At 42.5% G+C, this 27,711-nt stretch overlaps 1 protein-coding gene across 8 annotated transcripts; it reads left to right on the top strand.

Moving 5' to 3' along the window:
- Positions 1 to 2,075: 2,075 nt before the first annotated feature.
- Positions 2,076 to 27,711, top strand: LOC131815919 (conserved oligomeric Golgi complex subunit 2-like). Of its 8 annotated transcripts, none has more exons than XR_009347888.1 (6): positions 3,066 to 3,331; positions 6,763 to 6,843; positions 8,456 to 8,559; positions 10,803 to 11,910; positions 13,566 to 13,693; positions 27,507 to 27,711. XR_009347888.1 is itself a non-coding variant. In XM_059148081.1 (5 exons), exons 2-5 carry the CDS (start codon positions 3,275 to 3,277, stop codon positions 27,658 to 27,660), a joined length of 420 nt encoding a protein of 139 aa, XP_059004064.1. In that variant the 5' UTR covers positions 2,076 to 2,112; positions 3,170 to 3,274; the 3' UTR covers positions 27,661 to 27,710. The 8 variants fall into 8 exon arrangements, 3 of the variants coding, with proteins under 3 accessions (XP_059004064.1, XP_059004065.1, XP_059004066.1); XR_009347886.1 differs by lacking the exon at positions 3,066 to 3,331 and adding an exon at positions 4,185 to 4,547 and having other exon boundaries at positions 9,498 to 11,910; XM_059148081.1 differs by lacking the exons at positions 8,456 to 8,559; positions 10,803 to 11,910 and adding an exon at positions 2,076 to 2,112 and having other exon boundaries at positions 3,170 to 3,331; positions 27,507 to 27,710.

Below are 27,711 nucleotides of genomic sequence, written 5' to 3'. Positions count from 1 at the left end.
AGATGGTTGTTTGGAAGGAAATGGCTTGGAACAAAACCTGAATGCAAAGGAAAGTTGTAGAAGGTTTGTGAATGGAAATCTTCACAAAAGAAATTTTAGATATGGTCAGAACAGACTAAAAAAAAGAAAGAAAAACAGCCTCCAAGGTAATTTAGCAGTCTCCTGACCTGCCTCCACACAGATTATACTTCCAAGTATAAGGGCCATTTGGCCTTGAGAGATTAAGGAAGCAGCCCAACCTTGAGGGACTGCAAAAACACCCTGTTACCATCCTTCATTGCCTGTAACCATAGAAACTCACTCTAATCTGTAAAGAATGAAAGGGGAGACTGATCACCTCCCATTAGCCAGAGATGCCCAGAAGGGGAGGGTATCCAACCTGTTTGAATCTGAAGAGTGCCTGACTGTGTGAATGTGTCTGTATGGCTCCACCACTTCGGCTACGGAGTCTGAGTGGGTTGCACCTTGAGTCTCGCGGGGCGTCATATGGCATAACAGTCATCTACTCCACGGAGTAGCCTGGTCCGGGGTTTATGCGGACAGGCCTTAGCTAAGACGCTCCTAAATTCCCATGAGGGATGGGAACAGGACAGCAGGGGAAAGATCCCCCTCCCTTGTCTGCGACATCATTCATGATAGGAGGGAAACCCAGAAAACTCTTATCTTAAGACTGAACACTTAGAAATAAAATAAAAAAATGGAAAAGGGGCTGATGCCTTGCACTCCCTCTCCTCCCACTCCCCTTGATAATATGTGTGACATTCCACAGGCACCCCTGACCGCCTTAAAAGAAGAATGTTGCTTTTATGCAGATCAAACTGGAGTAGTCAGAGAAACTATGGATATACTCAAAGAAAGACTTGCTCAAAGAAAAAGGGATTTTCAGTCCCAGCAGGGATGGTTCGAAAACTGGTTCAACAGATCGCCTTGGCTTACTACTTTGTTGTCATCTATAACAGGCCCTCTCATCATTCTGTTATTAATTCTAACTTTTGGTCCTTGTGTCTAAAACAGGTTAGTACAGTTCATTAAAGACCGCTTGTCCGTAATTCAGACTATGGTACTAACACAACAATACCAACTTTTAAAACGATCAGAGTCCCGGACAAGCTTAGAGCAGGAACAAGACAAATGGATATAAGATTATATCCATGTTAAAGAAAAAGGGGGGAATGAAGGACCCCAGGTCAGAATTATACTATAGCCTATAAGTTTTAACATTCTTTTTATAACCAGCTTATGCTAACTGAGAAACTGTAGCTAGCTGACGATAGATAAGGGAGTCAGCAAGCAGCATAACAGGATAACGAATAGCGAAAATCTGTGTTTAACCCAGCTGTTTCTGGCTTCTGTATAATAATGCTTCTAATGCTTTGCTAAGAAATGAAAAATTGCTTAAACCCTCAACTCTAAGGAGCAAGAGACTGGCTGAGAACAAAGCAAAAGCTGGCGCCTTGCACCCCCCCTTCACCCGCTCCCCTCCATATGTGTAGCATTATAAATAGTTAACTTGCAGAAATCACAGTCCTGCAGGGTAGGAGTCTCCCTTGGTTTGCAAATGTCCTTGAGATTTACAACAAAGAAGTTACCTTACGTTTGATAGCAGGAATGTAACATTTCACCAGGAGAGACTCCCAAATGTCTTTATGTTAGGACCTCATTAAAGGGAAAATGGCCTTGGCTTGATAGTAACCAGGCCTTCAATATCCTGATAGTGCTTTCATTCGCATGTGTGGGCTAACCAGCCAGTTCTGCTTCTGTAAGATTGCTTTGTCTGCTTTCGCACGTGGGTCCCCTGATCCACTCCACTGACGCCAAGTATGCCTGTTCAAACTATCAATCAGTCAGCTCAGCCCCTCCCGAAACTTGTTTGTCCATAAAAATCCTGCACCACCCCAGCCTGGTGTGCTCAGCTAGCAGGAGCTGCTGACCACCCGCAGGAGTCCGCGTTACAATAAAGAACCTCTTGCTGTTTGCATCCTGTGGCAGTGTTGAATTCTTGGGTAAGGGGATCCGTGGGTCTTTCAAGAACCTGATGTGGGGCTCGATCCAAGGACCCTGGAATCATGACCCGAGCCGAAGGCAGAGGCCTTAACTCACTGAGCTACCCAGGTGCCGTATATTATTATATATTTAAAGTTGCTAAAGCTTAAGAGTTCTTAGCACAAGAAAAAAATGTGTATGTTTGGTGATGGATGTTAACTAGTCTTAGGGTGATCATTTCACAACAGATAAAAATATGGAATTTTTATGTTGTACGCCTGAAACTAGCATGTGTCCATTATATGTCAGTTTCTTTAAAAAGTAATTGATATTTTATTTTTTTTTAAATTATTTATTTATTAGACAGAGATCACAAGTAGGCAGAGAGAGAGACAGGGAAGCATGCTCCCTGCTGAGCAGAAAGCCCAATGTGGGCTTCAACCCATAACCCTGGGATCATGACCTGAGCTAATGACAGAGGCCTTAACCCACTGAACCAGCCAGGCACCCCAAAAGTAATTTATATTTTAAAGAGAAAGACTATGGCACCTGGGTGGCTCAGTCAGTTAAGCGTCTGCCTTCGGTTGAGATCTTGATTTCACGGTCTTGGAATGAACCCTGGCAAGCCGGCTCCCAGCTCAGCAGAGAGCCGGCTTCTCCCTCTGCCCCTCCTCCCACTTGTTCTCTCCGTCTCTCTCTCTCAAATAAATAAAATCTTAAAAAAAAAATAAGTAAAGAGAAAGACCAAAACAAAGTCTGGAAGGATGTGAATCGCTGTGTTAAATAGCGAAGAAAAATAAACATTAACAATGCTTAACTGCAGAGCATTCGAGAGTGGGTGATTTTTTTTTTCTCTCTTACATAAGTATTTATTGGTTGGTTGAAAGTTTGACAGTGAACATTTGTTACTTTTTAAATTAAGAAGAAAAAGCTGTTTCTATTTTGAGAAGAGCCTCTTTGAAATGTATAATTAAAGAAATAAAATGCCTGTAGAGTTAGGCAACAGGAGAGAATGGTCTTGGTGAGGGGTCCCCTTTCCCATAATCTTAGGAAGTGAGCAGACCCCTTGATGTCCTGTGTGTGTTCCCCTGCAGTAATACGGCCTCTTATTCTTTCTCTGATCTTATTTTTCTATGTAAAATGTGGTATCAGTGCAATCATTTTTTCTTTCTGGTTTGATTTTCAGGAAGATTTCGACGTCGATCACTTTGTGTCTGACTGTAGGAAGCGTGTCCAGCTGGAGGAACTAAGAGGATATCTGGAACTCTACTATAAACTTCTTAAAATAGCCATGGTCGAGCTCATCAACAAGGATTATGCAGATTTTGTCAACCTTTCCACAAACTTGGTAAACCTGAAATTCACAAGTCCTACATACACACACACACACACACACACACACTGTCTCTCTCCTTCATATTTATTAAAAGGGCAGAGTTTTTAGATGTCTGGGCAGAGTCTTCAGTTGATTACCCCACCAACCCCACCAGAAACTTGAAGAAATTACCAATTTCATTAATAAAAGAACTAAACTTTTTGGAATACATTTTTTTTGCTTTAGTTTTTATTCATTTAAGGTTGCTCTAGTTTGATTATGTTTCAAATTCATTAGTCAACAGTGAAAAGTAAAGGATAATAATACCCAAGGGGTTGTTTTATTAGTTGCTAAGTGATTACCCTGAAGTCTTCCTTGACTTAGACTAATTTGTAGGAGCAAATGTCCACCACTCTTACAATGTTTAATTTACTCCCAGGTATATCTGTTAGCCAGAGCTAGGTTGAGGGAACATTGGCCAATATTGATATTTAAAAATTTGGTTTTATAAAAATATAAGAATGATTTGCAGTGAGCTTATCAATTGTTTGTAAAAGCCATTTAGAAATGTTGAATTTTGTTACTTGGCAGAAAAGTCTCCTTGTTGATGCTTCATTTTGTTTTAAATCTGTTTGTCCAGAGAAGCACAGAAAGTTGCAGCTCCGTGGGAATTTCAAGAAGCATTAAAATTAATGATGCACATTTGCTTTTGGGAAATATACCACTAAGATAAATATCCCAATAGGATTAAAAACCTAGAAAATTTTACTTCTGTTTAATTTCTATTTTTCTCAAGGCTTATAATAATGTTTAAGAGAGACGTAGCCCGTCAGACTTTCACATCAGCTGGCTGAGTATCATCAATTACAGACAAAAAACTGTACACCTTCTGTGAAAATTTTTCACATTCATTTAAAATGTCATCTAAAGGCAAATTGTTCTTAAGGAAACTTTCGTTTCTCATGACTTCCCTTATTTTTATAGTTCCATGTATTTCAACAGATTTTTTTCATATTCTATGAACATTAATGGCCAAATAACACTTCTGTTGTTTAGCTAGTTATGTAGCAAAATACGGTTGTGCCAAAAAAATAACTTAAATCTGGTACTGCTTTGATCGTTTAATAGATACGTCACTATTACTCCTTATCGTGATGTGTTTGTGCCAACCTGGTTTTGCCTTTAGGTTGGCATAAACAAAGCCCTCAATGAACTTTCTGTGCCTTTGGGACAGTTACGAGAAGTTCTGGTAAGTCCCCAATTAATGAAAACAGTCTGCTGTGACGCCTGTTGTCCTCGTCGGCTTTTCTCTAAGAACTCTTTTCATCTGTTAGTTTGGTGGTACTGGTGGTTGTATTTTAACGGCTCATGATTATAATATTCACCTTCAGAAGATTTGTAAATGATTTTGTTTTTGCATATGCTAAAAACCTAAAAAAACATGTTCGATTTGAAGAAGACATATTCTCAGAGTAGTCAACCTTAAAATGTCAGGGGAGAGGAAGCATATTTCCAAATTCAACTTATTAATGCCACTTTGGTCATATGTAAGTGGTTTCTAACTTATGAATGACTTGTATTTTAACAGTTTGTAATCTTGTAAATATCCCCCCCACCCCATGTAATCTACATGTGGTTAGGTTCCTGGGCTAATCTACAAAAACTGTGTAATCCCTAATGGAACTGAAGGATAATATAAATAAAATGTAATACTTAATAAATGTTACATTTGCATGTTCTCTCAGAAAAATCTCTGTTTTTGGAATGGGACTCCCCACCTCTAAGCCATTGGGAATAGGAACTCCACCTGGGTGAACAGTGGAGGGGCAGTTGTGGCATCACTTCTAACAGAAAACTGTGCTGCCCTTTCTCCCCCCGCCCCGTCTGTGTCTGGTGCCCTGACTTCTGGCCTCTGTCCGTTCTGATGCCCTGTCGTAAACTTGTCATAAACGGCACCATCCTTCCTTGTGTGTCTCCTCTAGCTTGAGTGGCCTCGTGCATCCCTCCCCTTAAACAGTGCCTGCATCCTAGAGAGAATATAAGGAGAACATAATTTAAGGGAAGACACAGTACATGGTTAGAACCAAGAAAAATGTGGAGTAATGGAAATATCAGTGCTGAGAAGCCTAGGGGAGGGGCAGGCAGGAAAGAGTTCGTGAAACAGGTAAAAATCTTGAGTTGTGCCTTGAGGTAGCCAATACTTTCCATGGTTTATGTCTCATTTGAATTTTACAAAATCTTGTTAAAGGTACTTTTCTTTGGAATGGAAGGGATTTTCATGGTCCGCTGTTGGATTCCACACCAGCCGCTGTGGGGCTCTCCCACTGTCTCCTTGGTGTGCCTCTTCCTCCCGGGGCCTCATAGTGGTGTTGTTTCCCAAGCCTAGCCTTCCTTTGGCCTCCCACTCTTCTCTCGAACCCCCTCCCTGGAGGCAGATTTGCTCTACTCACACAGGCTCCCGTCCCGCCTCACCCCCTGCCATCACCGTATCCCCTCCCTTTTCCATGGCCTGTCTTTATGGCCACTTTGGTCCTGCTCAGCCACAGGCCTGACCTGCCTTTCTGGTCCCAACTCTGAAGCTGTTCTGTGAGATTCTAAGACCACTGAGGGATACGACTATATCTGTCTTCATTGCATCCCTGTGGACTGCCACAATACTGACATCCAGGAGGTGTTTCATAATGTTGATGGAGTGAATTAATTCACCTTCCTGTGGAATTTTTGTGATATGCCTACTTCATTCTAGTTGTTTCTGTTAACCTTTGTTTTGGCCCTAATTCCTAATTATCTCTTTATTCATTAGCTTCTGGACATGTTTCTCTACCTCTGTGCTCTGCCTTTTTCTGGTCTTCTGTTCTTCATTCTTGATTCCTGGTATTTCCATACCCACATTTCATCATCATGCATCAGTGCTTTGACATTCTTTCGTTCTCCAAAATATGCAGAATCTAAAGACCTCATCTCAGTGAAGTTGGCCCTCCATTCCTATTTCTGCTTCTCTCCAGAAGGAAGCCTGCAGTGCACATGGCTGTGTGCCTGTCTGACCCTGCCCCTGAGTGTGTGTGCACTTACATCTGCTCCCCATCCCCTCCACACCTCGGCAGCTGTGTACACATGGCTTTCAGAGTCCGATTTGAGCCCCATCACATTTCCAGACTCTCCTGTACTTTGCTTCATATTATCTGTTCTCCATTCTAAGCCCCCTCATCCCCATAACTTTCACTGTATATGTGTCATTCTTCTTCTGGCCATGCAACCCTGCCTTCGTGTCATTATGCCCCCAGATCATAAGTCCCCTCAACAGTAACTGTGTCTGGTATATCATGGTATTTTTTTTTTTTTGTCAATATCTGCATAGTACTGGTGCACAGGTATTAAGTTCTGTGGAATTGAATGAGATGTAGGAACTTGATAATGTGACAAAACAATGTCTGTAATACGTTTTCTTTATTATTCTTTTAAAGAGTCTCAGGTCACCAGTCAGTGAAGGAATTCGGGCAGTAGATAAACGAATGTGTAAACAAGAGGACATAAGGAAGAAAAAGGTACCCTCCAGTAGATTTCTTATGCTGCATGCCAGTTGAAGCCCTCTCCTCTTGTCTCCGCGAACTTGTCAGCACTATTCAGCTTTTTTTCTTTTTTTCTAATTTAGCTTTTTTTCAAAGCTCTCACGCATGTGCATTTTATGTATTATGTCACGTTATCTACCTGAAATAAGAAGACAGAATTTCAGAGGTACCAACACGATCTCAAGATCACCTACTTTTTCCAGAAAAAGAAACAGTGATAACTGTTGTCGGTGCAGCGCTTGACAGTTAACGACTGTATAAATTGTCAGCGGCCCTGTAAAGAAAATAGGCCTATATTAGAGACTAGGGGAGAAGTGGGCTTTCCAAAGCAAACTCAGGATTCTGCCGTAGGTTTGTTGTTATTTTCTGATCCTGTGTTCTTTATGTTCTGGTGTTCACTTTAATTTTTTTGATTCCCAGTAGTTAGCATGCGGTGTTGGCTTAGTTTCAGGTGTGTGAGACAGGCAACGGCTCTGTACATCTGAGGGCTCACCCCGGGAGTGCGCCCCTTAGTGCTATCTCCAGTTCCAAGTGTCCCCGATATCATTCATGATCATAACGATGTAGGGGCACAGTGGGCATTGGGAGTCTGGGCTTCTGACTCTCGCCTGCTGCTCTGTACAATGTTTTCTATGTGTATTATTCGCATATTTCTTAAAATCTCAGTGGGGAGAAGCCTGTTTGAGGGACCTTCTGTTTAATTCGCCTCTGGATCTCCTCACAGCTTTTGTCCAAAGAATGCTTGTCGTGCACTTCCAGACAAAACAGTAAGCTTTGTGAGAGCAGGGTGTATTTCTTGCTTTATTTTCTCGTGCCCCCCACCCCTGTCGGAATGAATGTCGAGCTCCCAGGGGTGTTCATTATTATTATTATTTATTGAATGGATGACTTTGTATTTTTTTGTTCTTTAAGGATGAGAGTTTTCATAATGTCCCTCAACCTCTTTGATAATATTTGTAGTATAAAAGGTCTTTAATGATTTGGTGCTTGGGCATATAGGTATATGCACATGTAAACTGAGAGGGCCAAAGTTAAAACATGAATAAAGGGCCATAAGAAAACAAATGGAGGGGCGCCTGGTGGCTCAGTTGGTTAAACGTCTGACTCTTGATTTTGGCTCAGGTCATGATCTCAGGATCATGAGATTGAGCCCCGCATTGAGCTCTGTGCTCAGCAGGATGTTGGCTCGAGATTCTCTCTCTCCCTCTGCCCCTCCCCTGCACGCGCACATGCAGTCTCTCTCTCTCTCAAATAAACAAATCTTTTTAAAAAAATAGTAAAGAAATGCCCATAGAAAGATTCAGGATGGGGAAAAGAAGAAATAAGAGTATAGAATATGAGAAAGCAAAGTCTAGGGGTTTTTTTTTCCTCTATAAACTTGCAATAGAATATGGAAGTATGCTTATCTAGAACTAAGATTGGCATTCTTGAGAATTCTGTGTTTCATAGAAATATTCAAAATATAGCATGCCCTATATATTTGAAGTTAACTTTTGGTCTTTATTTTCCTGCATTTAGCATGGGAAATAAAGATGATTAAGAGTAAAGATGGTGATGTTTTTTGTTTGCTTAATTTTTATTTTTATAGATGTGTGTGTTGAGGCTTATACAAGTTATTTGATCAGTTGAAAAGATTGAAAAAATCTTAAATTCACAAAGTTCTAAAGAAACCTCTGCACTAGAAGGAAGCAGGTAAGCATTTTTTTTTAACTAAGTAGCACATAAATTAATACTTCACATCCAGTCTAATTAGGCGTGGACGGCATAGTTAGAATTCATTTCTGAACAAGAAGAAAATCCAGGTTTGTGGCTAGAATGTAGCTCCAGGAGAGTGGAGAGCATGAAATGGTGAAATCTATAACACGTTCCTATAAACCCTTTGGTTATAGACCACAGTTCCAACATGTCATTATGCTTGCAGTGGAAAAGTATATTTGGAATCACCTTCCCTGAGGACTAGCAAAGTCCTGTTGATCTTTAAGGTATACCTACCATTCATCTTGGTTTTTCTCCATCTCATTTTTTTCCCTAGACATGCCCAGAGTATTACCATTGATGTATTTTGCACCAGCATTTTATTATTATGAAACAGTATAGGACATATCCAGTTGAAATTTACAAACAGGAAAGAAAAAACTTATGAAATAGGAAAAAGATGATGGCTCTCTTTGTTATACTGTGATTGTCTTGTTCCCTTCCTGGTGTGAATTTTCAATCAGCCAGGGTAGATGAGTGACTCAGAAAATGAGTAGTTAGGTCCTGTCAGCACCGTGAGACTCACAGTGGTGCAGTGGGAGTAGCTGGGGCTGGTCCTACACATTCCAGCTGGGATGCCTGCGTCAAGGTCGCCTGGTGCCCTGAGTGCTCTGTTGTGTGACACTAACAGTCCCTCCCCTTGCAGGTGGAGTTAGGTTTCTAAATTTTAGGAATTAAGGTTTTAGATTTGGAAGGAACTTGAGAGACCATATGCTCCACATGTCTCATGATGGAGGTTAAGAATGGACACATCCCAAAGGAAGTGATTCTCTGGTCCTAGGTCTCTGCCCCCTTTCACATCAAGGCATTCAACTAAGTGGTCAGCCTCCACTGTGCTTGTGTCTCTAGCCCGTTGTACTCGTGCTTCTGCCCAGGTTCGTCCACACTTAGCAGACAGTCTGCATGCGGCCCTTCTGCAGCCCGTGTGTCTCCAGCGGCTCTGCTTCGCTGCGGCCCTTGGCAGCGCCTGCAGCCCCTCCAGCCATGTCCACGTTCGGCCCCTGGGGCGCTGGCCCTCCAGTGTTCTTCCTGTCTTTGCTGTTGCTGCTGTGCTCCTCGGATAGAAACACCTCAGTGAGCTCTGTGTCTACAATCCTGTCCCTTTGCAGCACTGTCCTTGATAAACAGACATTGTGCGCTTTCTTGCTCAGAATTACCTTGGAGGACTTTTTTCTCCCGAAGAGCAGCTCTGAGCTCTAGAGTCAGGAAAGCCAGAGTAGCGTCAGCGCATGGTAAATCCATCATGCTCTGCCAGGCCCAGAAATGCCGAGAAAGGGATAAATAGGAAATGTGCATGGGATCAGTCAGTAGAGGTTGGGATTAGGCTTCGGCACTGTTAGTGCCAAGCACTTGCCTTCCCTCCACACCAGTTCTGATGCTCTGGGACGGGGCACACCGTGGCAGGTCTCCAGAGATTTTGGGTTTCCTTACAGTGTGTTTCCTCACTACCTGACTGCCCATCCTCAGATGTGGGATGCCTCATAGAGCCCAGCAGGGGCTTTGGGGCCTTTGTTGTGTTTTTTTTTTCTTTCACTGTTCGACTTCCTTTTGAATGGGGTTGACACTTTCTAATGTGGGGGGCAAGAGGGAAGTGTATCCAGTCCACTTGATGGCAGATGCACTGTGAGTGATTTCTCACCAGCTCCCGGAGCACCGAGCTTACTCTTTCTGCCGTTGGGTAAATTTAAACTTGGAGTCCGCTGCTCTGAGCGATTTCCCAGGTTGCTGCTAGGCGGTCAGTTTTAGCTGATTGAGGAGACAGCGGTAGTTGGTACTGGGGAGGTACTTGGGAGGGAGAATGAGGCAGGCGGAGAAGAAGAGGGGGCTTCGGGTATGAACGGTAGGACAGGGCAAGAGAGAGGAGGGGGTTAGAGAATGGGAGAAGAAGGGCACGAATGGGAGAGCCCGAGGAACGTGGTGGAAACATGCAGTTGTACCCACACTGACCTAAAATAGCTCCATCCCCTTGCCTGGGCCCTGTGGCCCAGGCCAGGCTGCGTCGGTGGCTTCTATGACCTCCCTGCTCCTCACCCCTTGCACTGGGGCCTGCTGCACAGACAGTTTGTCATGAAAATTGATGGCATGCAGGTGCAGGTGCCTGAGCTCTGTAAGGCATGGGGGGCGGTGGGGGTGGCAGGTTTTAACTTTGGGAATTACATTTCTCTAATTGTCTCTACTAGCCCTCTCTGGACTAGACAGATTTTGGAGAGAATTGCCACAGAATTTAACCAGTTACAGTTTCATGCTGTTCAGAGCAAAGGCATGCCTCTTCGGGACAAAGTAAGACCAGCAAGTGTTGGTTTCGATTTTCAATTTGCTGTTTGCGAATTTCCTGGATGATTTTGGTTTGACCTAGCATTGTCCCTGATAGTTGCTACTCTACAGGATTTTGAAGCTAGCTTTGAATTTTTTTTTTTTTTCAGTGTCTCCTGCTTGGGACCCTGCTTTCATTATGTCACACTAGATAGATTTTGTGTAAAGACACAAGCATAGTCTCCAAACTATGCAAGTAAAATTAATTCTGAATTTCATGTAACTTGACACATCATATGATGTAGTCAGAGTTCATTTATCCAAAGCCCTTGACTGGGATTAAATGCACGTTTGTCAGATTTACTCCGTAGCTTAAGAGGCAAATAACTTTTTGTCGTTCAGTAATTATCTGAACTTCACTTTGATGAAGCCGACTTACTTTCAAAGAAATCATAGGGAGGGGACGCCTCAGTGGCTCAGTCAGTTAAGCCACTGCCTCTGGCTTAGGTCATGATCCCAGGGTCCTGGGATTGAGTCCCACCTTGGGCTCCTTGCTTGGCAGGAAGCCTGCTTCTCTTTCTGCCTGTGCCTACTTGTGTGCTTGTGCTCTCTCTCGACAAATAAATAAATAAAAACCTTTAAAAAAAAAAAGAAAGAAAGAAAGCAATCATGGGGAGAAGAGATTCATTGTTTTTCTCTAGGAAATGTTGGGATTTTAATCTTACATATATTCTGGTAGAATTAGAGGCTCGATTTATATATATAACACATATGTATATAAATTATACACATATATTGGAGCTTTTAGAAACTGTTGTGCCTGGACCTTCTTTCCTGGTCTCTCTGTTCTTGCAGCGTATAGCCCACATTACGGCCATGCTGCAGCAGTCCCTGGGAGGCCTGTTGCTAGAAGGGCTTCAGACTTCCAATGTGGACATCATACGGCACTGCCTCCGGACTTAAGCTACATTTGACAAGACACGGGATGCAGAGGCGTTCGTTGGTCAAGTACTGGTGAAACCGTACATGGATGAGGTTTGTGCCCCCATGCACCTCATTCCACAAACACAGAGCATCTAATCTGGCTTCGTTTCTTGACTGGGTGCGAGAGAGCTCAGGGCTCTTCCTTGAAGATGCTCCTAGTTCCTGCTCTTCTGGTTGTAAGAAAAGGTTGGTCCCGCTTGGTGCCCATCAGCATGGCAGGAATCAGGCATGCGCTCTAGTCTCTTCCAGTGATGCCATAACTCAGGGATCATCTTAATTTAGTAGGGGTGAGGGACTTGCCTAGGAAGAAGGTACGGATCAGAACATTTTTCAGGTCAATTTCCATTTCCATAAGTTATATGTTAATGAAGTTGCCGAAAAGCGTGACCCCACCAAGGCGCCTGTGCCCACTGGAGGAGCTGGAAGACAGCTCTGTGTGCAGGGAAAGTCTGTGAGGGGAGGCGTCTTTGCAGAATTTATGTGGCCTAAGTCTTGAAGACCATGGGGGAGTTTGCCAGGCTAGGAATGTGGGAGGGAGGGAATATTCAAAGATAAAGGGCTTTGAAGGGCGAGTTAGCGGGGTAGTACCTTAAGTCCGGAACTTGGTTACCCAGTGTTCTTGACCTATAAGGATACAGTTAAATACAGGGAGTCAGTGTATCCTGCCTCTGAGCGGCCGGAGTATGGGCTGCACCATGTGAGGCCGCCAGCAGTCAGCAGCTTCCAACTTAGAGAGCGTCGGTTTCATCTAGTTAAGGCTGACAGAAGTCATGAAGCCAGTCTCAGCGTTTGAGGGCTTTCTTCCAGTCACCTGCCAGTGTGAGTGTTCTTTCTGTCCAGTAAGTATAAAGCTACCCACCATGACTTCAGGATGAAAGGCTTCCAGTTTTAAAATGAGACAGTATCCCAGTGATAGAAGTGAAATTGAAGGATTAATTTCAGTAATCTTCTCAGCTTCATTAAGACTACTAAAAGTAAATGATCTGTCACTTCTTTGTATGTATCCTATTATAGTTCATAGCTCTCTCTGTGGGGGTGAAAAAGATCACATTATTCTTTGTCACTAAATGAAAACATTTTAGTTATTTAATTTACGCCCTTTTCATTGAACTGAATCTAATATGCTAAATTAAGGAAGTACTTTACGTTTCCGTGTCATTAAATGAACTGTGGCCACGTTTGTATTTTAAGTTTGTATGCTTGTCATTCACCTCCTGCAACTCAGCCTCACCAAAAAATAAAATAAAATACTAAAGCAAAATAAGATGTGTTTTCTTCCATCACTTTCATCTCAGCCCTTTCCCTGTTCTGGAGACGGTAGAGGATAAGGCCAGGGTGAAGATGGTACAGAGCTGTTGTCTGCAGATACAGTATTTCGCTTTTAAGCTCAGAAGGGAAGCAGATGAGTGTGTATGATGTTTTAGCTTCAGGCCAGTCTCTGTCCCTCAGCCTCTGTGTCCCCCAGGATTGGAGCAGTATTCCCAAATCCTGGGACCTAGATTTTCATGCCATTGTCACTTACCTCCTGTTTAGAAAGCATACTGAGTGGGGAGGAGGAAGGACGAAGTGCATTTGTAAGGTTTACTCGATTCTTTTCTCTGTAGTGTATAGTTCATACTTCTCTTTTAGGTGCTTTAAAAACAAACAAAAACACAAACAAACAAACAAATAAATAAATAAAAATAAAATGCTCTTCCTTCTGCTAGGTGATTGTAGAGCAGATTGTTGAGTCTCATCCGGACGGCCTGAAGATCATGTATGCTAATAAGCTCCTGGAGTTCGTTCCTCACCACTGCCGCCTTCTTCGAGAGGTCACAGGAGGAGCCATCTCAAGGTGACGTAAAATGCTGTGTATGCACCTGAGCTCAGTTTAGTGACCAAGTGTCACCTCCTCATGTGCCGCTGATCCCTGGCTGTCCTGTCTGACCCGGGAATGTGGGAACGTGTGCTCTTCCCTATTTGTTACCAGTGCTGTGAGGCAGGTGTCGCTTGCCTGGGTTTACAGGGAATGGAATGAAGAGTGGGGACGAATCTCAACGGTGACATTTGTGTGACTCCAGAGCCTCTGCTTTTCTCTTGTCTATACTTTCTCCTTAACCAGGTTCAAAATCATAATTGGTTTCCTTCCATTATTGTGATGTCATCATCGGTCTAGAAATACCAATTCATTTTAATTCAACACGTTTTATACTGATGGCAATTAAAGTCATGTTCGGTTTTCCCTCCCTCTCTTATCTCATTTCCATGGCTTTCCCGTTCTGTTTCATGAATATCCCATTACCTTCCACCATCTCCGTCATCCCAGTCCAGACCTTTGTCGCCTTTTGTTCGAGGGTAGCGGCCTCTCCCCACCTGGTATCCTAGCTCCACCTGTCCCTCTTCATTGCAGCCCTCAGCTGTCCCACCTGCCCAGAGCTCTGCAGCCTTCCTGAGTCGCTCGTGGCTTCTCATCACCCACAGAAGAGCATCCAGTCTTCCTGGCGCAACCTGTGACCGTTGGTGCTTGAGTCCTAGTGGTTCTCCGCTGTAGAACTTTTTACTGTGGAACTTTCCCCCATACCACTATGGTTCCTGGCCAGACAGGAGTGCTTGACCTTCCCTAACACACCTGGTACAGAAGATCCCTGACTTCACCTTGGTTCAGTTTATGGTTTTTTGACTTTTTATAATAGTGTAGAAGTGATATGCATTTAGTTTGGATCTTTTCCCAGGCTGGCGATCTACAGTAGGGTCCTCTTTTGTAATGCTGGGCAGGGGCAGCAAGCACAGCCCCCAGGCAAACCACGTGATCACGAGGGTCAGCAACCAACACACTTGAACCGTCCTGTTCTAGCTTTCAGTGCAGTGTTAAGTAAGTTACATGAGATACCAGACACTTTATTGTGAAATAGGCTTTGTGTTAGAGAATTTTGCCCAACTGTGCAATACTGTAAGTGTTCTCAAGACATTTAAGTTTGGCGGGGCTAAGCTCTGATGTTCAGTCGCTTAGGTGTTTTCCATGCATTTTCAACTAAAGAGATTTCCAGCTGAACAATGGGTTTATTAGAAGCCGAGGCCGTCATAAGCCAAGGAACATCTGTCTATACTGTGCGCCTCTGTGTTTTCCTTCATTGCTTCCTGACTCATATCCCTTTGTCTTTCTGTTGATCTGTCACTCCACATGAAGGTCCAGTCAAATACAACTTCTTTTTTTTAAGGTTATTTATTTATTTACTTATTAGAGAAAGCATAAGCAGAGGGGGAGGCAAAGAGTGAAGCAGGCTCCCCACTGAGCAGGGAGTCCGATGTGGGACTCAATCCCAGGACCTGAGCCACCCAAGCGCCCCCAGGCTATGGTTATTTCAAGAAAAAGTCCTATTTGTGAATTCTTCATCTAGTGAAGATGAATTAAAATCAGAAAGTCAACTCTGCCACCTTTAAAAACCCAGGAACAGAAAAAAATTCCACGAGCAGGTATAACCCTATCCACAATAAATCACTTTCAATCCAGTCCTGAAAACTAATACAGAGTAGGAAGAAAGCATTACAGAAAAATTTTGTTTTCATTAATCAAGCTGGAAAATAATGGGCCTTACATGAATGCCCTTTAGGAAGACAGTTCTTATAGTTTTATGTTGATGGAAACTAACATTACATTCAAAATGCATGTTAAAACCATGACTGTAGATTAACTACCACTTTCAGTCGTCAGAAGATGAAAAATGGTCAAGAGTCACCCAAACGGAATCCTGGTTCCTCCTGGAAAATGTGTTCCTAAATATTTTCCCCCTGAACTACTGTGCTCTTTCTATATCTTACACAGCAGACACTGCGATGCACAAACACATCCAGAAGGCCTTTGAGGGCTGACAGCCTGCTGGAACAATGAGGAATTCACCCAGGTTTCTGCCTTTCTGCCGGGCCCAGAAAGTTCTGGGTAACCCAGGTGACGTGTCATGAGAATACAAGTGTAGCTCACACCATATGTATTATCTCCTCAGGGTAGACACCAAAATCCATGTTCGTATATGAAAATCCGAGATGCGTACAGAAATCAAGAGTGATTCTGTCATCTTGAAAGAAAAACACACTGTTGCGCTGCCACATGCCTCGTTTCTCCTCGATTGACTGCAGGAAGTAGTGATTGCAGTCAGAAATCTCAGAAAGAAAAATTAGAGTAAGGGAAACACCTGAAGTTTATTCGTGAAAATACTTGGAGAACGACTGTGACCAATAAACCAGGGCTTAGTTCATGAGACTATGTCAATGAGCTTATACCATCCCATGTCCTGGTCAAACCCTCATGTCTGGGAGATGGAGGGACGTCTTCATCTTCCAGAGCTACTATTAGGGAAAAAGGTGGAGACAATACTGACTGAGTCCCTCCTTCAGCAGGAGAGCCAAAAACACCTTGCCCCTCCATAATCCCAAATGAAAATAAACATCTCGGGGCGACTGGGTGGGTTAAGCTTCTGCCTTTGGCTGGGATCGAGCCCCACGTCGGGCTCTTTGCTCAGCAGGGAGCCCACTTCCCTCCTTCTCTCTCTGCCTGCCTCTCTGCCTACTTGTGATCTCTGTCTGTCAAATAAATAAAATAAATAAAATCTTTAAAAAAGAAAAGAAAAGAAACATCTCATTTTTCTAGTGTGCAGCAGTGACTATGCAGGAGAAATTATTATTATTATTAGATGATTTATTATTATTATTATTATTATTGTACTATATTGTTAACCTTTTGAATTCGGACACCTAAAATTTTTAATAAAATATGAAGGCGTTTTTTTTTAAGATTTTATTTATTTGAAAGACAGAGATCACAAGTAGGCAGAGAGGCAGGCAGAGAGAGGGGGAAGCAGGCTCCCCACTGATCAGAGAATCCGATGCGGGGCTTGATCCCAGGACCCTGGGATCATGACCTGGGCTGAAGGCAAGAGGCTTTAGCCCACTGAGCCACCCAGGCGCCCCATGAAGGCTTTTTTTTTTTTTAAAGATTTTACCTATTTATTTGACAGAGAGATCACAAGTAGGCAAAGAGAGAGAGAGAGGAGGAAACAGACTCCCCACTGAGCAGAGAGCCCGACGTGGGACTCGATCCCAGGACCCTGAGATCATGACCTGAGCCGAAGGCAGCGGCTTAACACACTGAGCCACCCAGGCGCCCCATGAAGGCTTTTTTTAAAGAACAAAAACTTCAGACTATATCTTTTTCCTAGAAGTTCCCACTACAACTGACTTCTGTGTTGGCCAACATTTAGCCATTCAGATAAAGTCCGTATTTAGTGCTTCGTGTGTATGCATGTGTAAAATAAGAGGACAGTCATAAATCTTTAAGATTGTGTATAATAACCTTGAAATAAGGATTCTTGATACACAAGATCTCGTCTGGGGAAAACAGCTGGAGAACAGTATTCAGTTTTCAAATGACAGGGGAAATACGCATTCAGTTATGAGAAAGGGAAGGAGAACAAGACCAAATATTAATAAAAGGGAAAAAAGGTTTTTCTGCCATCTTTCCGTGCCGCAGTAACAGTGTGAACAAATGTCCCACAGATGCCCTCAAGAACATTAACACTGCTGAAAGGGGGGGCGAAGGCCAGGTTCTTAGGAGGCCATGCACCAAAGTCATCGTCCCGTTTCCTCACTGTGATGACGAAGCATGAGCACATTGGCAAATTTGAAATTATTGATGACCACAGAGCCGGGAAAACTGCTGTGAACCTCACGGGCAAGTTAAACAAGTGTGGCATGACCAGCCCTAGACTTGTATAACTGAAAGATCTAGAAAAGTGGCAGAATATTTCCATTCCCTCAGTTTGGTTTCACTGCATGGAAAAATTCTTCTGGCATCATGCACCATGAAGAAGGAAGAATCCAGGCAGGAGGGAAAATCCTGGGATTCCTTTTTCCTAGAAATATAATATACATGGCACGTGAAAAAAAAAAAAAAAAGGAAAATAAATTACAGTCAACTAATGTTTGACAAGGGTGCCAAACAATTCAATGGGGGTAAGAACAGTATTTTACTCCCAAGCAGCCACATGCAAATAATGAAACAGGAGTCCTGCCTCACACCATACAGAGAAAATAACCCAAAATGCATCAAAGATATAAATGTAAGCATTAAAATGATAAAGTTCGGGATGCCTGGGTAGCTCAGTTGGTTGGACGGCTGCCTTCTGCTCAGGTCATGATCCCGGAGTTCCCAGATGAGTCCTGCATCAGGCTCCAAGCTCCACAGGGAGTCTGCTTCTCCCTCTGACCTTCTCCTCGCTCATGCTCTCTCTCATTGTCTCTTTCTCAAATAAATAAAATCATTTAAAAAATAAAAATAAAGTAAAATGATAAAGTTTTCAGAAGAAAACACAAAGGTAAATGTTAGTGGTCTTGAATCTAACAACGGCTCCTCAGCCAAACACCAAAGTCAAGCAAATTAAAAAAAATAATAAACAAATAAATGGGACTCAACCAAAATATTCCAAGGACCCCATTGACAAAGTCAAAAGACAAGCCACTAAATGGGAGAAAATATTTGCAGGTCATATATAAGGAACATGCATTCAGACTGTGTGAAGAATTCTTACAACTCAAATAAAAAGACAACCAAGTTAAGAAATGAGCAAAGAGGGGCGCCTAGGTGGCTCAGAGGGTTAAGCTGCTGCCTTCGGCTCAGGTCATGAACTCGGAGTCCTGGGATCGATCCCCGTATCAGGCTCTCTGCTCAGCAGGGAGCCTGCTTCTTTCTCTCTGTCTGCCTCTCTGCCTGCTTGTGATCTCTCTCAATAAATCTCTCTCAAATAAATAAATAAAATCTTTTAAAAAAATGAGCAAAGAACTTGAATATACATTTCTCCAATATTCAAATGTATACATTAATATATAAATGTATATATAAATATATTTTACATTATCATATATTTATATAAACATATTTATGTACATGTATTTACATTCTTAAATATGTATTTAAATATAAATAAAATATGAAATATATATATTTAAAGATACATATAAAGTATATATAAAGTATATGGGACAATAAGCACGTGAAAATATGCTCAACATCACTAATCATTCGGGAAATGCAAATCAAAACCATGGTGAGATACCACCTTCCACCCTCGTGGATGGCTACTATCAAAAAACCCAAAAGCAGCTGTTGGAAGGATGTGAAGAGCTGGAACCTGTAAATTGCTGGTGGGCTTGGAAAATAGCGCAGCCACATTAGAAATGGCTTAGTAGCTCCTCAAAATGCAGAACACAGAGTTGCCATATGACACACCAATATCACTCCTGTGTATAGAGCCAAGAAAAAAACTATGCCCACACAAAAACTTGTGCATGAAGGTTTAGGGTTTATTCGTAATAGCGAAAAGATGAGAACAACCCAGATGTTCATCAACTGATGAAGAGATAAATAAAATGTGATCCACCCAGCCAGTGGAATATTATTCAGCCTTGAAAAGGAATAGAATTTTGATATGTGCCACGACACAGAGGAGCCTTGAAAACATTCTGCTGATTGAGAGAAGTCAGTCACAGAAGACCACATACTGCATAATTTGATTTATATGGAATTTCCAGAATAGCTAAATCTACAGAGACCGAAAGTAGATTAGCGGTTGCCTAAGACTGGTGGTGATGGCTAAAGTTTTCTTTTGAGGATGATGAAAATGTGTAGGTAGTTCAGTATAGTATAGTTAACTATAGTGAAAGCCATTAAATTGTCCACATTAGATGGTGAGTGGTATGGCCTGTGAATTATATCTCAATTAAGCTGTCATCGAAAAATGCAAAGAACTTCTATATTTATCAAGTAGAAAAAGAATGAACTTGATTAAAAACATCAAAAATGGGGAAAATAAAAACAAACAAAATAAGATGGAAGGAATAAAATCATGACTGTTTATCATTAATTTAAATGTGTACAGACTGACTTTTTCTATTAAAGCACCTATCAGGGGGTTACAGATCCACGCTGTTCAAGAAACATACTTAAAATGCAAAAGGGATTGAGAATGTATCAGGTGAGGAGTTACCATGCAAAAGAGAAAGCCGGAATGGCAAAATTCATCGCAGACAAGTTGGGTCTAAAGTTATAGGTACTAAGATGAAGAGGGACATTTTTAAAGGCAGAGTTTGGAAAGAAGATGTAAAAGGTATAAGCAGGTATACATCTAACATCATAATACCTAAAGACTCTAAAAATGCAATAACAAGGTAAAATTTTAGCTTTTCAAATGGGAGTATCTACTAGAAGGAGGGAAAAACAAGGACACACAGAAAATAGACATCCTGGGGCGCCTGGGTGGCTCAGTGGGTTAAAGCCTCTGCCTTCGGCTCAGGTCATGATCCCAGGGTCCTAGGATTGAGCCCCACATCAGGCTCTCTGCTCCACGGGGAGCCTGCTTCCTCCTCTCTCTCACTCTCTGCCTGCCTCTCTGCCTACTTGTGATCTCTGTCTGTCAAATAAATAAATAAAATCTTAAAAAAAAATAGACATCCTTATTTCCCTCGGAATACATTTCTTTCTTACACCTAAGGAAAGCCATATTTGTAAAGATTAATTGCATACTAGGCAACAAAGGAAACCTTTACAAGCCTTCCAAATTAAAGATTTAAAGAACAGTTCTTTGATCACAATCCAGTAGAATCAGAATTAGATAACCTGGTAACAAAAAATTGAAACTACATACAAGTTAAGAAATACAGTCTTCAGTCAAAGAAGAAATCATAAGACGACTGAAGAAAATCTTGAAAGCAATGGAAGGGAGACTATTTCATACCAAAACTTACAGAAGACACCAGAAGTTATACTCTAAGGAGACTTTAGTGTCAAATGTCTTCAATTTCAAACATTTTTTTGAATAAAAGAAACTACTCATTTAAACCCATCAGAAAAGGGCAGCTCAATCAAAAGAAAGGAAGTAATTATAATAAAGATAAATTTTTTAACTAATAAAAAATATGAGCGGCAAATAAACTCAAAGTTGTTTTTATGAAAGACTAATGAAATAATTAAAAAAAAAACTTCACAAGCCCTATTAAGGATAAGAGAGGGGGAAGATGGGGTGTGGGAGGAGGTGGGGAGAGAGGGAAGGGGGATGGGGAAAGGGGGGTTTCAGGGAGGAGGGGACAGAGAGAGAGAGAGAGTTGCAAAACAGATAAGGGTTGGGAACAGAGATATAAAAGCAAATGCATAATATAAAAGAATCACTAAACTGCAAGGCACTTTATACTAATCAATTTGATAACCTAGAAGAAACGATGATTTCCTAGGAAAACAAAATCATCCAAATGATTCAAGAATGGAAAATTCAGAAGATGAGTTCCAAGATCAGACAGGTTTGCAGCTGGATAACTGTCATTCTACTGTTAAATGGCAACAGGCAATTAAACAATAATAAGTCAATTCACTTGATGACGCTGAGCACAATTTTAATACCCAAACCTGAGAGGGAGGAACGGGGAAGCTATTAACAAATCTGGCTTAGGACAGATTAGTTAACAGAAACTGAACTAATGTTAGCAAATAACAGAAGTCAGGCATCTATCAAAGGACTATATCCTGAGACCAACTTGGATTCATTCCAGGAAAATAAAGGGAGCTCAAGACCAGAAAATCAATAAGATTTACCTCATCACTAAATTAACTGTGAAATCTTAAGACCATAGCAATAAATGCATTTGATAAAAAAATAAAGGCACCTGATAAAAGGTGAGCAGCCATTCTTTATAAAAATGAAGATAAAAACAGAAGGACGTTATGCAGGAGGGATTCTTAACCGGGAAGCACTAGATCAAGAGGTAGATAAAATGAGCCCATATTTGTCAAACAGTGACAGAGCCCCATGCGTGTGTGGATAGAGGCGAATGAGCTCATGGATGAGCACCAGGCTGTCAACAGGTATTATAGGGACAAAGGCAGCGGTGAGGAGAGGAGAGTCTTAACAACAGGGAAGAAGGAAAAAGGAGGATTGCAGTTAAAAATTGTGCATGATACAAACACATGCAAATAAGACCGGATATTTTCCCGTATATAGTTTTTTAAAACCCTGCACACATTACTGGAACTACCAACTCGCTTTCAGCTCCGCAGCCCTCGCGTGCTTTTCCAGTACCAGGATGCAGGGGTAGATCCTCCGTTGGTGAAATCCTATGTCATTGTACTCCTAAAGGGACAGGTGAAACAGCGCAGGGGCTGGAAGTCGGAAATCAGGCATCGCTGCGCCCACCCCAGCTCCCTGCTCGCCCAGCCCCCACTCTGAAGCAGCGGGCACTTGGAGCTGTTAAGAAGCAGGGATCTGAGGAGTTCTCTGGTTTCCCCTGGAGCCATCTGCATCCATCATATTTCCCACAGCTCTCCCCGAGTGTTGGTTCTGGCTTCCCCCGAGTGTTCCCTTAACTCCTAGCACACCCTTCTTATGAGAGCACCTAGTACTCCCCGTCACAGTGCTCTGTCTGTCACATGCATCCATTGATCAACTTTGTGCTGGTTGAGGGCTGGAGCCCCCTCCTGTTAACTCCTCAAGTCCGTTTCTAATGCAGCAGTACCTGGCACTTAAGCACCCTGTCAGTACCTGCCAAATGAATGAAATTTACTCAAAACATAGTATGAAGTCTGCGTTTTGAAACTCCTTTTTGGAGCCATTTGCTATCATTTTCCCAGGCAATTTAAAAAATTTCCAGCCTTGCTGCCAATAACCTGAAGGGGTAAAGGAATGCCGGCGTGCCCCATGGGACATGTCACTCTGGATGGTCCTTCGGCAGCAGGGACTTTGATCGCGCTCTTCCAAACCCAGCAGGATGGTGGAATGGGTACGTGGCTGAGTGCCTCCCGGGTCTGACCCTGTGTGACAACACCCGGTGCCTGCAGCTGCCCTCTGGAAGGTGTTGCTTTTGCGGCAGAGCCGGAGGGCACCAAGCGTGTGTCTGTCTCCAAAGTCCTGGGCACCACATCACAATGCCTTCCTGAGAAGCAGAATCAAGGACAGTTGCTGATCTTCATTCCTTCCCACCAAAGGTATCTCATACACCATCTTTGGAAGTTGGAGCCAGGGGACGCCTAGGTGGCTCAGTCGGTTAAGTGTCTGCCTTCAGCTCAGGTCATGATCCCAGGGTCCTGGGATGGAGTCCCACACATTTGCCTCCCTGCTCAGCGGGGAGCCTGCTTCTCCTTCTCCCTCTGCCATTCCCCCCACTTGTGCTTTCTGGCTCTCTGTGTGTCAAATAAGTGAATAAAATCTTTTTAAAAAGCTTGGGCCATACTCTTTAGCCATTCTACTTTTCCTGGGGTAATTTGCCACCTCCCTGAATTTACCTGCATCTTTTCCAAAATCTACTTATCTTCCAGCCTTCTTGACCATAATGAGTCTATAAATTTTCAGTAGACAGTGTGAACTTACACTTGCTAATATTTGCATAACATGCACCTCTTTCGATCTCAAAGAAAAGCTTCGCACCGCAATGGTCTCTAATCTCCAATTAGGTTCTGTTCTGGGATCCCACTGGAATTCTATGCGCCTGTCCCCTAAGATGCCATAAATTGTGGTCCAGTTTCCCAGCCAGCCATGGAAAGCACATGGGAAATCTTGCTGAAGTATGAGTAAGAGCCACCAAAAGGGAACATATTTATCTGCCTCGAATGCTGGGACCTGAGGAAAGCAAGTTTCATTACAGACAAATCAGGAAGGAGGTGCAGATTGCTTTTTATGTCACTCTGGAGTGGAGGTCTGCCATTGATCATTAAGGCCATTTCCTGCAATGCACTCACCAAAGTGATACTCACTTCGGAGTGGACAAAACTTAGGAAATGGCCAAGGGGAGCTCTGCTTACACTTTACACTCTCAGAATTTATTTGTATTAATTTCTTTATAGGGCAGTATAGAGACATGAGACCACATTGAAAAAGCAAAGCTTGTCATCCTGTGGCCTTGGGTCAAGAATAGAGATAGTGCTGCTCATGTCAGTTTCAACCTCCAGTGGCCAAGGGTTTGATCTGATGCTCTTTCAAGTTTTCCCCATAGCCTTTCTCAAGCTCAATGGCCAATAATCCCACAGGAGGAGATTTTAGGGCCCTCTCAAACTTCTGTTTTGCTAACTCTCCCCAGCCTGCTTCCTCTGCAAAAGTCACCACTTTGCCTGTGCATCTACCACCTCTTAGAGCTTTTGGAATCAGCCACGAATTGCAGTGCTGATTCCTTCCATGACCACATATTGTTTACAGGAAAACTCTTCTTCGTTATGCCTTGCCAGTCAGAGTGACGGTTTCATCCGCAACCTGGACCAGGTTCGGGAATGTTCTACACATAAATGTGAGCAAATGTCTTCTGTATTGAGAGACATGTACATTCTGTAAATGGACTCTATTGAAAAACCAATACATAGGGTACAGTTATGTCCTGACCCAGCTGGAAGGAGGCACTTCATTTCCATCTTTCAGAAAATTGGTGTAACACATTGATTTTCATAACAAAGAAAGCAGTTTTGTGTCTTCTACCAAAAGACTGTCATAGTAAGCAATAAATTGCCTCTTTGGAGTGAACAAATTAATAAGATATTTTCTAAATTTCAAAATAACAAAGACAGAACGATGTCTGTAATGCTAAGTGCATCCCCTTAGTTGCAGGACATTGTGTCTTGGACCACCTGAGCAATGACACATGGCAGCCGGTAGTCTGATTCACCTGGCAACCTGTTAAAAGAAAGTCTTGCACATGACAAGCTTTCAATAAGACACTGACAAGATGGCCAGGAAGCCAGCCTTAGCTGGCTTTTTCAGGTGTCCAGACATCTAGTCAACCTACCTCACCAACTCATCACCATGCTTACTGGAGTAAACCCAATCTCTTCCTTCCCCCCTGGAGATGGGAGAAGAGCCACTCACACGTTTGTATGGAATCCTCATTCCCCCTCGCTCTTTCCCCACATGGCACTGTCCGCGAAATAAATAAACAAATCTTTATGTCACCCGGAAGTTCCTGGGTCAAATTACACAACTCGGACAATTTTGGGTCACTACAACCTTTTGTTTTTCTCTCCACCTTAAGCCTTCTGGGTGACCAACAGCTATCTAAAATTCATGTTGCTGCCATATGCTGTTATTCTGCTTCATCTTCCCAGTAAAGTTCAGTATTTTTCCCTAAAGTTTGGTTTATCAGTATCTCCAGCGTCTTTCTCCAGCTAGGGTCATGATCCCAGGTCCTGGGATCAAGTCCCACTCTGGACTTCCTGCTCTGCGGGAAGCCTGCTTCTGCCTCTGCCTCCCATCTCTTATGAATAAAAAAAGAAAATCTTTTAAAAAATTAAAAAAAACCATTTCTATCTTCCCACTTTTATAGATTAATTCTAGGAATTATTGCTATAATTCCAAGTGTCCTATCTCTTTCTTAAAAAGTCTACTACAGGGAACCTGGGTGTCTCAGTTGATTAAATGTCTGACTCAAAATTTTGGCTCAAGTCATGATCTCAGGGTCATGGGATTGAGCCCTAGTGAGGCCTCTGTGCTCAATGGGGAGTCTGCTTCTCTCCTTTTCCCTTTGCCCCACCCCCCTACTCACATGTGCACACACTTGCTGTCTCTCTCTCAATAAATAAATGAACAAATCTTTAAAAAGTCTTCTCCAAAGGGAGTTTGAGAAATAGTCCAGTAAGGGGCTGGAAGAAAATATTATAAGTTTTATTCATATTTCATCTCATCCATTTATCTGTTTAGCTTTTGCATGTCATTTATAATGTGCATAATAATTTAGTAGAGTCTATAATTTATCAAAAATTTGCTTAAATTGGTGGTATGTACGCAAATATTTTTGTATGTATGTATGTATGTATTTACGTATTTATTTTTGTGAAAGAGAGGTGCACAGTAATAAAAGGAGATCACTGCTCCAGGGACCCAGATATTTCCCCAAGTCCTGTTTCCTCCCATTCCCTCTGGGCTTCATTAGACCCCCTTAACACCAATCTTGTCCCTAAAACACGCCCTCTGCAGCACCAAGTTCGAATGCTTAACTCGGGCCATCACTGCAGGCTGTACCGGGATGACCCTAGGGAAAAGGGTGGTGGGTCTCATGGGTTAGCTGTGTCACCTCCATGAACAGTCCTTTGTTCTGAACAGCTAGTGCAGCCCACGTTTGCAATCACAGGCTCTGGCAACAGAGTGGGCGTAGATCCCAGCTGGCCCCTCAGTAGCAATATGGCTTTGGGAAAGTTGTGTCATTTCTGGCCCAGACTTAAGGCTCATCCATAACGTGGAGGAGAAGACAGTGTGACCCTCAGTGGGCTGTTGAAAGGATCACGAGATGGTTCGACTCAGATGCTCCGAGGTACCCAGCACACAGTAGGCCCATAGTAGAAGAAAAAGTTGTTCTATTGATCTTATAGTTACTATTACTCATACTAACAAAACTGATCATTTGAGATGATTTTCAAGCGAAATGTCTTTGCCTGGATTTCTAAGATTAACCTACTTCAAAATGAATTCTGCTCTACTGTGAAAAACGAGCTAACCAGCAGGTTTCTTCTGGGTCTTTTCTGAACTTTTTAGGATCCTCTCTAGAGAAAAGTTCTAAAGGAAGGCAAAGTGCAGGAATACTCTTGCTTCAAAGGATGTGTAGGAAATGATTAATTTTGCCAAAAAACAGTGCCTTGAACATAAAAGATGTTTGACGAAGCTCACTGTAGACAGTGTATCCCTCCAGGATTCATAAGTTGAAAACTCAATGTCCAAAGGGACATAACTAGGAGATGGGGTCCTTGGGAGATGTTTAGGTCATGAGGGTGGAGTCCTCATGGGTGAGATTAGTGTCTCCATAAGAGAGACCCCACAGAGATCCTTCGCCTCCTCCACCTTGGAGGCTATAGGGAGAAGATTGTCATCTGTGACCCAGGAAGTGGGCACTTGAACAGACACGGAATCTTCCAGGGTCTTGATCGTAGACTTCCCAGCTTCCAGAACTGAGAGAAATAAGTATGTCTTTAAAGCACCTAGTTTATGGTGCTCTTGTTACATCAGCCCAAACTAAGATAAAGCTTGCCTCTTATACTGAAAAATAACACAAATGTTAACAACAATTAAAAAAAGGAACAATGTGGCCAATGACATGTAATGAACATCATATCTCCTCTACAGAGCCAAGAGCTTAATTAGTTTCGGGCAACTCAGTAGAGTATGATTAAACCAAAGAGCAGCAAGATGTCTAAATGCTCAAGTCCTCTGCCTCCTACTTTTCTGTCAAAACAAAAGAAAAGCCCTAGGCTGGTTTTGGTTGCCACCAAGCACAAAACAGCCAAATTCCAAATTAGAAAGCTCTGGGGTTTAATTGTGGGTGTATGGAATTACATAGAAGCTCTCTTTGATCATTCCAAAGGATGTTTCCCTCAAAGGTTACAAATACATCTCAGCCTACCAACCATCTCAGGCCTACCACAAAAATTATATATATATATACACTTTTAGCATTTTAAAATGTGTCTAAATTTCAGTTTCGGATCCAGTTTTGACTATTGTTATGGGCTTAGTTGGATGCCCTCAGATTCCTACATTGACGTCCTAACACCCAGCATCTCAGAATGTGGCAGTATTCAGAGACAGGATTTTTAAAGAGGTGATAAAGGGAAAACGAGCTCACTGGGGGTGGGCATCAAGCCAACAGGACTGTTGTGCTTACAGGAAGAAGAGATTAGGACACAGACAGTACAGACTGAAGGACAATCGTTTGAAGACAGAGTGGAGAACACAGCTCTCTGCAAGCCAAGGAGAGACGTTTGAGGAATCGAACCCTACTGCCACCTTGATCTTGGACTTCCAGCGCCCAGAACCATGAGAAAATAAACTGCATGTTGCCTAAGCCACCCGACTGTTGATATTTTGTTTA

This window comes from Mustela lutreola, chromosome 15 (genome assembly GCF_030435805.1).
Source record: "Mustela lutreola isolate mMusLut2 chromosome 15, mMusLut2.pri, whole genome shotgun sequence".
In the NCBI taxonomy this organism is placed as follows: Eukaryota; Metazoa; Chordata; class Mammalia; order Carnivora; family Mustelidae; genus Mustela; species Mustela lutreola.
Note: the sequence above shows the minus strand (reverse complement) of the source record. Positions and strands in the feature narration are given on the sequence as shown.